General features: G+C 37.7%; 1 protein-coding gene across 1 annotated transcript in view; it reads right to left on the reverse strand.

Annotated features, from left to right (window-relative positions):
• The window catches only part of slc9a9 (solute carrier family 9 member A9), a 373,122-nt gene that overhangs the window by 340,735 nt on the left and 18,185 nt on the right, over nucleotides 1-14,202 (reverse strand). The window contains exon 4 of the mRNA XM_008106200.3: nucleotides 13,506-13,582. Within this exon, the coding sequence (XP_008104407.1) occupies nucleotides 13,506-13,582 (77 nt within the window). The remainder of the gene's footprint in view (nucleotides 1-13,505; nucleotides 13,583-14,202) is intronic.

Below are 14,202 nucleotides of genomic sequence, written 5' to 3' on the forward strand. Positions count from 1 at the left end.
GGAGAGTTGGTTTGTCTTCATGCTGTGTTGAGGTAAGTTGCTTAAGAAGTATCTGCACTCTTTCATTGAGTAAACTGTTTCACAGCCCTCTTGACATGACCAGGAGATGACAGTTGTGTGGTTAGAGAGGGAGATGAAAAAATGGTGCAAAAATATGAAACTTTATATCAATGTGGGGGATATATAGTCCCAGTTCTTTTACATAAGAGACAGGAAGCTTTGCTAAGGAGCTAGAATTCCAGCCTCTGTTGCTGCTTCCCACTTCTCTTCTAGACAATATGGGTTGACTCCTAAAAAAAGCAAAGTAATGCTCATCATCACAGATGCTTGAGGTGCTGGTGCAGTGGGGCTGATAACATAGCATCTGACAAGCAGTGACCTGCTTGAATTTCACCTGCCCATGAATAAATGAGCAGGAACAGCTGTTTTTACAAGCAGTTCTAAAAGATTACATGTGACATGCCTATATTAAGGGGTCACACAGCCCATTCAAATTTTGCCACCTTGTCAAAGAGTGTGATATGCATGCTATCTGTGACATTTTGTCAGGCCTGTGCTACATAAGTGAAATTTTATCCTGTACTTTCTCCCATCATGGAGAACCACTTACAACATGGCTAAAATAATATGAAGTTTAAAACCCAGTGATCAAAAAGTTAAAACCCAATTAAACATGATGCTACACACATAAAAAGTCTCTGGAAGGGAATTCCATTGCCTGAGTGCAACCACTGAGAAGGCTGGTGAAGGTGGTGAGCAAAAGCCCTAATCCTCCTCCTCTCCATAAACTAAGGTGCAAATGTGTAAGCCTTATTGTAAGTGGTCTTGTGTCCCATTGGGGGGGGGGGGAAGGAGCAGGATATAAATAAATGAAATAAAACTCTTTCATCTAAGTAGCATGGTTTTAAAAGCTGTAAAAATCATATATTTAGGGGAGCTAAACATTTGCAAAAAACCCCGCACCTATGATAAAAGATAAGAAAGAGGTAAGAAGAACAAAACCTATGTGGAAATATTGGACTTGGAGTGACAGCACTCTTCAAAAACTGGAACAAAGAAGAGGGTTCCGACTGCTTTTGTGTCACCCCAGGCCTGTTCCACACTGCCTTATATCGCAGGATCTGATCCGAGGTTATCTGCTTTGATTATGTGAGTCTCCACTGCCATATGATCTGTGATAAACAGATAATCTGGGATCACATTCTGGGATATAGGGCCAGTGTGGAAGGGGCCTTAGAGAGAAGAACTTGGTCAAATGTTTTAAATTTTAGGAAGATAGATTTTGATGGAATTAGAAGGAACTTCTTGATGGCAAGAGTGGTTTGGCAATGGAATCAATTGCCTACAGAGGTGATATCGCTTTCTGTGATATCTTGAAATCAGGCTGTATAGTTACTTGCTAGGGGTGCTTTGGCTGGCTGCATGCTGCATTAAGCAGGGGGCTGGACTGATAGCCCATGAGGCCCCTTCTGATGCTGTGATTTTGAATATATTACATTATTTAAATATATTTTCACATTTTATACAGATTTTAACTGCCTATTGTGATATTTATGAGGCCGATTGTTTATATGTTTTAGTCAAGGTTGTTTTATTGGCTTATTTTTAACTGTTTGTTTTGTTTGTTTTATTTTGTCATTGCACGTGGCATTGAATGTTTGCCATCTTTGTTTTTGGAAGCCGCCCTGAGTCCTTTTGGGGAGAGAAGGAAAGTTAAAATAAGGTTTTATTATTATATTACATTATTATATTCTCCAAACTGGAAATTGGCAACACTAAGGGATTGCCAACAAGAATATACTCAAAGTTACAGCCAATTCATACATTTTGTGATGCATGTACTTGTATGATTGCTGCTGTGTGGCTTCAAGTCATTTACAATTCACAGAGAACTTAAGACAACCCTATCATGATGGAGTTCTGAGGCTGGGAGTGTCTGAATTGGCCAAGGTCATCCAATAGTTTCCACGAACTAAGAGGAATTTGAGACCTGATCTCCAAAGTCAGTGTAGTTTGAAAAAGCGCTTTAAAATCTAGATCAAAACATGTAAATTGCACCCTGGAAAAATATACAGGCAATCCCTGAGTTACAAATATCCAACTTACAAACAATTCATAGTTAAGAATGAGGGTGAGACAACAGGAAATGAGAGAAATCTGCCCCTAGAAAGGGAAATCCACTCCTGAAAGAGTTATCATGGGAAAAGGGTATGTCAACTGGAGCTCTATCACCAATACTTGTTTCTACAAGCCAAATTTTTCAAAATCCAATTATCACAGGGACAGAAAGTGAGGTGGAATCTTTTGAACAGGGGAACAAACAAACACCACAGAGGAGTTAACTCTTCCCTATGTTAACCAAAGTTAAAATAAATGTACTGTATATTTGGCTGGAGTTACACTTAAAATGTACCTGTTCTGTTTTACAAACAAAATCAACTTAAGAACAAACCTACAGAACCTATCTTGTTCGTAACTTGGGTAATGCCAGTAATCCATAAAGAGGCAGATGGCACACACTATAAACACTACTGTAACATTGCAATTTACGCTGACTATATAACCTCATATTTGCTAGCACAATTCATTGTAAACAGTTGGAGCAAGTCCTTGGAATGAATTATTTGCTCTCAAAGGCAGAATCAAATCAGATAGTGCTAGTGTCCAAGCCTGATATATCATTCAGATGTTTTGATTGAATAAAATTTAATGAAAGCATTATGTCTTTGCAGTATCTTTCTGTTTTCCATGCTTCTAAGAGCCTCAATAATCTTATTCTCAATCTCTTTTTTATGTATAGACGGTAGGTTTTTTTTTAAAAAAGTTTTATCCTGCTGTTTTCCCCTACAGACACACCACTTTGTTTATGTCATTTTTGTTCCCCACAGACAGAGCTAGATGTAAGTTCAAGTGCCTTCCAATGCTACCCAGTTGAAAGACATTTGCAGATGCACATGTCTGCACAGAAATAATCATTTTGGTTCTGTCTGGGTGGTAAACACTTACTGCAAATAGTAACTTTAAAAGATCATTTTCCCTAGCATACTTTACATTATAATTATTCTTTGGAGAAAGACACAAAAGAAATAACACTGACATACAGACCTAAATCTTAACAAAACCCACCCACAACTATAATTTATCAATGTGCTTTAAACTCATAGTATAATTATCTTTTTGTTCATCAGATTCTATGTTTTGATTCCTATTATCCTTGCAACATGAGGATATACACTGGTGTGATTCTGGAACAGTTAGGAATTTTTGATTTTATATTTTCAAATTTTTGGCCTGGGTCTTTTGAAAAGGCACTGGAGTTCATAGGTTGATTTTCCTCCCAGTATTTTCCTTAAGAACTTTAAACAAAGCCTGTTTGAAGATGTTGGTAGTCCCTACACCCCGACCCAAGAGACATCAGACATAGGTCAGACACAAGAGTCATGTGTGAGATTTTTCAGCCAATCTCACACTCCTTTCTCAAATAAAGATATCCTTGTGTGTCAAAGGAGGGGGCAGCATCAAAGAATACCACCCTGTGATGCTGGAGCCCTTGCAAGTCTTGAATTTTGACCTATATGCTACTGATAATAGGTTGCATGAAAAAAATGAACTGAACTTGTAGACACAGAAAATCTCCATGGTTTCCATGGACACTTTTAATTTTTTGGCTTACAAGTCCTGAGTGGTTGTCAATCAGTTATCCTTGATGGTTTGGATTGTCAGGATCTCAGGATCCTGTGTCTCACGTTTTCATGGCTTGTCTGTAAGTAGCAAAAGAAGGTGCAAATTCTCTCAGTTCCAGGCAAATCTCCCATTTAGCTCCTAAAGCCACAACTTGCTGTGTTTGATTGATTCATTGCTGCAAATTCCCTCCAGGGAATCTGTGTGTCTTTACTTAGCTAACTTCATCCTTCCCTGCCCCCCAGTTATTGTGGTGCCGGGACTCACCCTCTGCTCTTTTCTGCATTTACCTTCCAGCTAGAAGTATGCATGTGTGTGTGCTTTCAAGTTGCCTATCAACATATAGTGACCTTACGGATTTCATAGGGGTTTTTTAAAGCAAGATATACTCAGATATGATTTTACCAGTTCTATCCTCTATAAAAATAGCTTATAATAAATAATAATAATAATAAAACTTTATTTATATACTGCCCTATCTCCTGGATGGGACTCAGGGCGGTTTACAGTCATAAAAGTAACACAAACATTACATAACAACATAATACACATTATTAAACAAGTAAAATGATACAATTATAACAATAAATCACACTTACATGACCAGATCAAGGGGACGGGAACCATAAACCCAATATATTAAAATGTATCATTTTAGGCTAGGGAAATCTTGTGCAATATATTCAGGCTCAGAAATCGGCGGTAGTCCAATATAATTACTCAAAAACCTGCCGACACCACCAGGTGCATTCCAGAGCCAGGGGGCCACTGCCGAGAAGGCTCGTTCCCTCGTCCCCACCAGCCGCACTTGAGACGGTGGTGGGAGCGCGAGAAGAGCCTCCCCGGAAGATCTCAAGGTCCGCACTGGCTCATAGGAGGAGATGCGATCATGGAGATAGGTAGGGCCCGAGCCGTACAGGGCTTTATAGGTCAAAACCTGCACTTTGAATTGGGCCCGGCAGTTTATCGGCATCTGATATTCACTAGCTGTCTTCCAGCCATGTATGGACCCCGTTTAGTTTCCAAGATCAGACAGGATCTGGTGCTTTTATGGTATTTAGGTTCTGGAAGTAAGTAAATTAAATGTTCCTTAGCTTATCTCTTTAATTTCACTTTGCTCTGGGAACTTGCTATCATTGTGCAATGTGGATGCACCCCTTTATTTGCCCATAACACCTATAATGTGTTACTAGAGAAATAGCCTTTGATATAATATGGGCTGTTTTGAGGGTGTATCTCTCAACAGAATACATTTATCTGAACTGGAAAATCTTTAGAAGCAGCACTTCTTTGTTATAAGATTTCCCCTATGAAATGTCTTAGGATTACACCAGGAACATGCTGTACTAGTCCAATAGTATTTTTTTACTTGTGATAATGTGTGTGGATCTCTATATCCAGCCCAGTTGCACGAATTGGATCAAAAACTGAGTGAAAGAAGGTTCTCTATTACACAAAGGTCCTCATGTCCATTCTAAAATAGGTCGGTCAACCCTTCATGCCAAGAAATGTAGTGGCATTTTAAGACATTTTTGAAGCCTTAATCATGTTTATGAATTATTTATACAACTCAATCAGCATGCATACTTTACAAAAGAATGGAGGGCAGTCCAACAATTGACCTGAAGAGCTTGCACTCCAGTGACTGATTTGGAAACAGAGGGGGAAAAGAAAAATAATATGTGGTTGTTTCAATTGCCAAAGTAAACAGAAAGAAATGATGCTATTGACAAGTCTACTAACACATAAGATAGATATAGAAAAATATTTTAAATATAGAAAAAATCATATATATATATATATGGCTAATTTTAAATACTGGTGAGGTTTGGGGGAAAATGACCCACAATGTTGGGAGTTGTAGTTCACCCATATTCAAAGAGCACTGCACACTTCAATGATAATGGATCTGGTCCAAATGTGGCACGCATACCCACCATGACCAACTTTAAGTACTGGTGGAGTTTGGGGGGGCAATGACAGATGACAATGGGAGTTATAGTACACCCGTATGCAAAAAGCACTGTGAACCCCACTGATCATGAATCTGGACCAAACATGTCACACACATCCATCCAGACCAACTTTTAATACTGGCAGGGTTTGGGGGATCGAGAGAGGATGACAGGCATTGTAGTCCATTCACTTCCATCGTACTATGTGTAAACTACATCCTGTGAACCATCTGTATTTTTAATGGATCCGTTCAAAAAATCCAAAACCAAACAATGGCTATACATGGCACTACACTATTTAACAAAATGTGAAACATTTTCTGTTCCTTGTTTGAAAGTGTTATTTCCATTTTAATTGTGCAGTGGTTACTTTGAAAGTTGTTGTTATACTCCAGAAACTTCATTTTTGTGGTTGCCACAAACAATGTTGAATTGATTGAGACTCTATGAGATATTCATTGAAAAACTATAGCAAAATGTGCTGCAGAATGTCCTGCAAAAACAATGTTTTTGCAGTTTTATAAACTTTTTCCATGTTTTATGGTAGAACCAATTAGAAAATGACATTTATAACCAGGAACAAAAATTGTGTTACATAGTGTTATAAAATACCAAAACCTGGCTATTGCAAGGTACATAAGCTAATAATATATAATCAAGAGTATAATTCGAAAACACTGACACATCTTAAGACAAATTGAGGGCTATAGTATCTCCCTCACACCTTTAACTGGTTTTCAGAGAACTTTTTATTTCAAAGATAAATTGGCTCATACTGACTTAGAAAAAAAATCATTTGGCATCTGCATTCCTTGATCACAAGTGTGGTAAATGTTCTTGAAGTAGCCCAAATCAAATCAAATAACTTATTTTTAATGAGTCATGTTTAAAGAGAGATTGACAAGGACTGTAGTTCAAGACAGAGAAAGGAGCCAGCAATCCAGCAAAACTGAAAATAATTTGAAAATGACCTTACATTAATTGTAATTGGTAATATATCTTTCTTTATACATTCATTGGTAGCATTGAAAAAAGACAACACTTGAGATGAGATCATAATTTAGCAAGTAAACAACTGAGACACCCTCTCCTGGGATATATCCAAGATTGTTTTGATTCCCCAGTCTTCTTCAGCTATTAAATGTTTCTTTCAGAGATAAATTGGCTCATACTGTAACTAGAAAACCACTGTAAATTATATGATAGATACCATGATACAGACATATACAATGTCTAATCACAAAAAACCCATGCAATAATAAATCACATAACATTGGTGCTATACTTACAGCACAGTAGGTGTCCATGTAATTCTAACAGTACCATAGAACCTCTTATAAAATAGAACTTTAGGTGTTTTTAATATAGCCTAATCTATAACTGAATAAGAGATGGTAGGCAGAGCAAATGCTTTCAAAATCAATAAAACAACCTTAATTTCTTGACAGCCCATATATATCAATTGATGTTTATTTGGTCATTAAGTCTTCTGGATATTGATATATTTAAAGTGAAAGACCAAAACATCCTCTATTTAAAAGAGCCGTATGAATGTCAATTTTTATTCTTAAATGAAGTACTTCTATTGGAAAAAATTAAAGGAACTATAATGACATTTATACTGAAAGAAAATGGTCATGTAAAGGGGTGCCTAAAACTCCAAGTTTAATCTTACTTCTGTGCTCCAATGTGTGTACTTCACATGGATAACTCTTTTGTTCAGCATACAGCTTTTGATATTGACAAATCAAAATATGTGCAACACTTTCAATCTAGTGCATGAAAAATGACTTTAAAACTCTATTAGAGACAGGATAAACTGGAAAACATGCATTTTATTCTGTAATTCTTCAGTTTTGATTTCTCCCACATAAGAGTGATGAGATGAACAATATAATAAAGCTTTTGAAGTTTGTAGGAAAATCATTCCATATTAATTTGTAATTTAATTGCATTCTAAAATTGCAACAATCATATCATATCATATCATATCATATCATATCATATCATGATGGCTGCAATTATTATATAAGGTGTAACACATACTGAGTGCCAGCGTAGTATAGTAGTTTGAGTGCTGGATTAGGATTCTGGGGATATATCTATCTACACTAAAAAAAATAATGCAGTTTGACACTAGTTTATTTGCCCTGGCTTAACGCTATGGAATCACTGGAGTTGTAGTTTTGCAAGATTGTTAGCCTTCTCTGTGTTGTGACTCAGCCTTTGTGTGACTCTGATAAGGATTCTGGGATGCAGTGTCAAGATGATGGGATTCAGGTTCAGGATGAGTTTCAAGATGGCTCTGATGGGAATTATGGGATTCAGGTGCAGAGTGTTCCTGCTGTGGGAGATGAGGAGCAGGGAGGCTTTCCCACAGGAAGAAATGATGTTACTGATGATGGTTTTCAGGTGCAAGAAGCAGAAAGGGAGAGCAGCTCCCAGCCTCAGCTTGATAACACTAATGAGCCCTGTGGCCTTGAAAGCGATGGGGCCGCTTCTCTAGATCAGGCTAGTCATTTGGAATTTCGGGGGTTGCGCAAAAGTCTCAGAATAGCAAATAAGAGGGAGGTCAAAGGGCAAAGAAATACCTTCATGTTATGCTATTAAAACAGTCTGTTGAGAGAGAAATCTTCATCAAAGCAGTTTCCTCGCTTAAATCAAGAACCAATTCTGCTCTCCTGTATTATCTTGTAGCCTGGATGTATCCTCGTTTCTGGGACTTTGGCTTCATTTGAAAGGACCTTGTTTCATGCCTAATTTTCTATGGATTTGTTTCTTACAGTCTTGTTTTGTAACTATCTTTTGGAACTGAACTTTTACCTTTTATGAACTCTCTTTTCCATATTTCCTAATAAACTACAAAAAAACTACATTCTGTGTGCAGCCTGGTGTCTTTAGCAAGGTGAAGCTAACCTGAGGTGCAAAACTCTGCTTAATATTGCTGGTGCCCCATCAAACTGCAGCAACAATGATTCCATAGCATTGAACCATGACAGTTAAAGTACGGCCAAACTGCATTAATTCTACAGTGTAGAGCCAGCCTGGGTTTGAAATTTTGCTGAGCCATGGAAACCCACTGGGTGACCTTGGGCAAGTCACATCTTATCCTCAGAGGGAGTATATGCAAATCCACACTGAATAAAACTTGACATGAAACGAAACCCTGTGATGGGGTTGCCATAAGTCTGAATCTACATAAAAGTGCACAGCAACAAAAGCACAGACCATACCTTCCTCCTGACATAACAGACTGATTGCAGACTGTTTCCCCAAACATGTTGAACAAACAAAAGTAATTGGCTAACAAATACAGTCCCAAAAATTCTTGTTAAGGAGCACAAGGGAGCCAGATTCATTCGAACTGCTAGAGGTAACTCACTGAATTTTAAGCTCCTACAAATGAAGAATTTCTTCAAGTTTTGACTCAAAACTGGCATCATAAAAAGGCCCCTAAGCGATTGCAATTCTGTGTATAAGCTGTCTCAATTTACATGCTTTAGTTGGCATTCAGCATGGGACTCTTTTGGCTGAACCTAAAATAAAGGATTTGGCACAGAGTAGGAGAAAGATTCTAAACAAGCAAAAGAATCACAAAGTGCTTATTTGAACAGCTTTGATGAAACAGCAACAACACTATTTTGTTTATAGCAACCCATGAGTTGTATGCCACATGTACAACATGCTATATGCTCATGGATACAGATTTTATAAACAGCAAATTGCTTGAATCCAATGTTTTGGAATGTGACCCCCCCCCCCTCAAAAAAACCCCAAAAGATTAAAAAGCAACTCTCAAACCCTCAAGTCTATATATGTATTTATTTCACTTAAACATAGCTGCCTAACAGCCAACTAGCTAAATTATTTTAGAAAGTCAAATCCCAACTGTCTAGAAGAGCATACTAAGAAATACGAGCAGGAAGCTTAAAGTATTCAGCATGATATGAATCCCAAATAAAGATGGAAACAGCAAACTGACTGAAAAGGTAGTCTAAAGTAAAGCACAGTGTTTGGTATTCACAATGGAAAATTCTTTCTAATAAAGCCTGATTAGCTCGGAGCAAACATTTAAAGCTGTGTTGAAGCTAACGTTCCTTTTATTGACTCTGGCAAAACAAAAGTTACTTCAATACTTTGTCATGGTAAAGAACTGAAGTACATTTTATTTGCTGCCAGCTTCTGGAGGTAGGGTTGTTGGATCCTGACTCTCCAGCTTTCATGGGTTGCCTCCAAGCTGGAGAGAAGGGTGCTAATTCTCTTGTTTTGGTGGATTCTATCTGGTCAAAAGGTAAATATGTAAAACTCAGTTAGCAGGGCACCAGCTTGCTACAATCTAAAAAGATAAACTGTTTTATTGCTGCAACTTGCAAGAGTCAACGTAATTACTTAATTAAACTTCTCATTCCTTCCTAGCTGAAGTAGCACCAGGGCTCACCTGCTGCTGTGCATCTACCTTCTGGTTAGAAGCAACTTTGCTAAGGTAATTGTTCATTATCCTACCTCCCCAGGTAAAGTGAGAAGGAACAAACCCCATATTTCACCATGATCAGAAAAAAATCCTTTAGCTAAGTTGTAGGAAAAATAATCCAGCTGTGATTCAGAGTACAAGCAGTCCTCGAGTTACACACATCCAACTTACAAACAACTTACAAACATAGTTAGTTCCAAATGGGTATGAGATAAAAAGAAATGAGAAAAATCTTCTAGGAAAGGAAATTCATTCCTGAAAGAGTAGTCATGGGGAAAAGATGTCTCCATTGAAGCTGTGTCACCAGTCCATATTTTCACAAGCCAAATGTTTTAAAATGCAGTTATCACAGAGAAAGAAAGTAAGGTGAAATCTTCTGAACAGGTGTACAGAGTGCAAAACGAACACCACAGTGATGTTAACCCTTTCCTATGCCTGTCCAAAGAGATTATATTCCTGGCTGGTGTTACACTTTAAAAATGTAGCTGTTCTAACTTGAAATTCAACTTAAGAACAAACCTAAATAATCTGGTTCGCCAGCTATTTGAAATCAATGTTGATTCAGAGATAGGAGTCAGAGGTCTGAGAATTTGTAAATGCATCATCCCTTTTTTCAAATTGCAACTCTTGGGAGAACAATGAAGTAGTGGAAAAGGGATCTCTGCTATTCCTTTGTTTGTTCTGCTTATATCTTATGGGGTGACCTATGGCTGGTGGCCCCCAGCCAAGGGATACATCCACTCATGTTTTTAGTTTGGACCTATTTGGGAGATAATATTCAGTACCACAGCTCTTTTAATGTTCAGACTAAACCAAGGAGTGGTTTCACTGCTCCACAGACATGGGAGCCAGTGGTCACCATTGCTATTGTCACCGCCCTCTAAAACAAACAAACAAAAACCCAAGAAAGCCCTATCTGATGCTGCTGCTTTAACAGTGTCAATGTGACATTAAATATGAAAGTTCAGACTTATGACAATGTGAAAAGGAAACATATATTTTCATCGTTCATGTACACCTTTGCTTAAGCATGGATATAAACTGGAGAGATGACTGATGCTAAAAGTTAATTGGTTGTATAATTTCAAAATGGTCTTTGCAAGTTCAGGACTTTGGTTGCTTGTAAATTAGCGCACTCTTATAAAATCTAAAGTATCACCGTAAATCCTCCTGCACAATAGTTAGACACTTAAATAGGTTCAAAGTTATACAATTCTAAGATCTCCAGCAATACACTGTGGCTTTCTTCAAGATAAAATGGGAAGGGGTGATGGTGGCCGGCAGAGAAGTTATTGAGTGTATAATTCATGCATTGATATTGCTCCAATCTTACCAAATTGGAAGTAGTGTGAAATCATTATATTGAGGACATTTGTCAAGCATTGATCCTGTGCTGCTATCTGCCATGTGATGGATATATATGTTATTATCTCTCAATGCAAGAGGGGTTGGAAGTGGAGACCATTTAACTCAAAACCATGTCTACAGACCTCTGAATTCATGCTGCCTGTTTGCACATGTAATACCTGCATAAGGCTCTTACAACTTATTTCTGAAACATGATTATGTAGCCCAAATTTAGAAAAGACTTTCAGAAGATTTAAGTGGTCAATTGAAAAGCTGATGATATATTAAGATCAGGTTGTGGAAAAACATATTTTTCAACAAGGGAAAAATTGTGCTTTAAATAAGAATGATTCTATTTGTAAAGCTTTGTTTTTGTTAGAGTCCTGTGCCCAGAGAGTCTCTTGTAACTCAACCAAGCACACAAACGTAGTCCAGCAAGGAGGAGGTAAGAGGGTGAACTGTAAATCCGTTCCAATATTCTGAAGCCAGGATATCTCACCAACACAAGTATAGTTCACAATCCACAATCCAAAATCCAAGATACAGTTTGTCTTTTAAGATCCAAGAGTAAACACACAGAACTTCAACCTGTAGCTCCCAATACCAATGTTGCTACTAGCAACTAGCTATTCCAAGTTCCAACTATTTGTACAGATCTCTCAAGTGAGTCCACTTAAGTGAGGCTCTCTTCTCAGCCAAAGGACTTGATCTACACAATTGAATACCATCTGTTCTTAATTGTAGCTGGTCTGGAATACTTAATTCCTGGTCTTCCATCTCAAGGCCCCAGTCCTACCCTTGCTCTTTGCCTAGAGGAGTGGTAAGTCTTTCATTGTTCACGTGGGGTTGCTGCTGTTCCTGTTCTGTAGTGGTGAGTTCTTCACTGTCTGGCTGCATTCGAGTTGAACCCAACCCAAATGCTGGAAGAAGTAATCCTTCACCCATATTCTTGTTGTCAGCACTAGTCAGTCATGACAGTTTTTTAACCATTCTCTCCCATCTTATCTATGTATGCCAGGTCCTCCAAGTCAGATATCAATCAATGAATGCAGCAAATTTTCTCCCCAGGCTCTTTCACAGGTTACATTCCCCATACCAAGGCCAAGGATTTTTTTTCCTTCAAAAATGTAATAAGAAACAATATGCATTCACTTTGTACCACTATTTTGAAAGGTTCTGCAGAGGAAATTGGGAATATTTGAGAATAGTATTGAGTTCTGGACTGTTTGTGGCAGTGAGTGGGGTATTCTTTGAATATTTTTACAAGTTTGCATGTACAAACTTGTACTTGTACAAAACTGGCAAATTTTAAATTTTGGGGGATAGTGGGGATTTAGTCGGGAGGGGGCTTCAGGGGCCACAGGAATTGTGTCTATGTTCTACTTGTAACCAATAGCCACATTTTCCCCACTTCTGCTCCAAGTAATGGACGATTCTTTCCACTACTTTTCTTTACATCCCTACATGATTTCTCACACATTTGGAATCAAACCATCCTTTTTCCTAAATCAAGTTATCTTTGTTCTCATAATACATCAAAATGCATGCAATCAATACGCCTCCAAATACCAGATTCTGGGAGTGAGCAATTGGGAATGTACAAGATTATATATGATTGTTTGCTTCCTGCCTTGCTTATGAATTTCCAAACAGCATCCTGTCAACACCTGCTGGAAGCAGAATAATAGCTCTTTTATGAAATCCATAAAACATACATATACAAGAATAACTTTTTATACTGTTGTAATTACTACAGCATCCATGAACAATGTATTGATGAGCCACAAACTGAACAAAATGACAGTAGTGAAGAGATAGAGGGAGAACTACAGTTCAACCCCACTCCAAATTAAATTCAGATGGAAATTACTGAATCCACAGACATTTCATACTTAGGATCAAGAAATGAAATGGGAATACAACTTTCCTCAAGCCACTTGGGCCCACCTTGATGTATCAGTTTGACACTAGGAAATCATGTGTCATGCCATTAAGCATGTAAAAACATCATCATTTAAAAAGAGTAATAATCAGTCGTGGATTTCACTTACCCTATCACAATGCAAGATACGGCAGTCCCCAAAAAGGCGTATGCTAAAATGGATCCCAAGTTACGAAAAAAATGTCTCTGTAACACAGAAAGGACAAAAAGTCTTGGAATTTAATATACAACAGAAATGTATTTTTACTTTTTAAGTCGAACAGGCTTGAACTAAAAGGGTATTTTGAAACTCTCATTATATTTTTGTCCTTAATCACCAGGCTTTAGGCAGGTGAGGATTAATTTCTTCTGCAAACCTTTTGTTCTTTTTCAGTAAAACACAACACTCCAGTGCTTGAATAACTGAAAGTGAGAAGGTAAAGCATCTTATCTTTTTGCTAGCTTCATTGATTGAGATAGCAGGAAGTTGCATTAAGGCAACTCTTTCCAGGGAAGCGCAATAAACTTGTAGGTGGAAAAAACTGTAGTTAAAATGGCTCTGTATTGTAAGAAGACATATTAGGGATTCTTCAACTACATGAAAGCTTACACTCTAAAATAAAAATGAATCACTTTCCTCCCAATCATTTTCTGCAATTGTCTGTATGCAAAATTAGCATCTTTTTCCTTCCTTTCAGCACACACATAACAAGCGCAAAATGACTGGCTGATTGATCAAAAAGACGAACAACCCACCTAGCACGATTGTTTCCTAATAGTCCATGAAATAAGGCAACATTTATTGTTGTTTCAAATTTTGTGCACCT

This window comes from Anolis carolinensis, chromosome 3 (assembly GCF_035594765.1).
Source record: "Anolis carolinensis isolate JA03-04 chromosome 3, rAnoCar3.1.pri, whole genome shotgun sequence".
In the NCBI taxonomy this organism is placed as follows: Eukaryota; Metazoa; Chordata; class Lepidosauria; order Squamata; family Dactyloidae; genus Anolis; species Anolis carolinensis.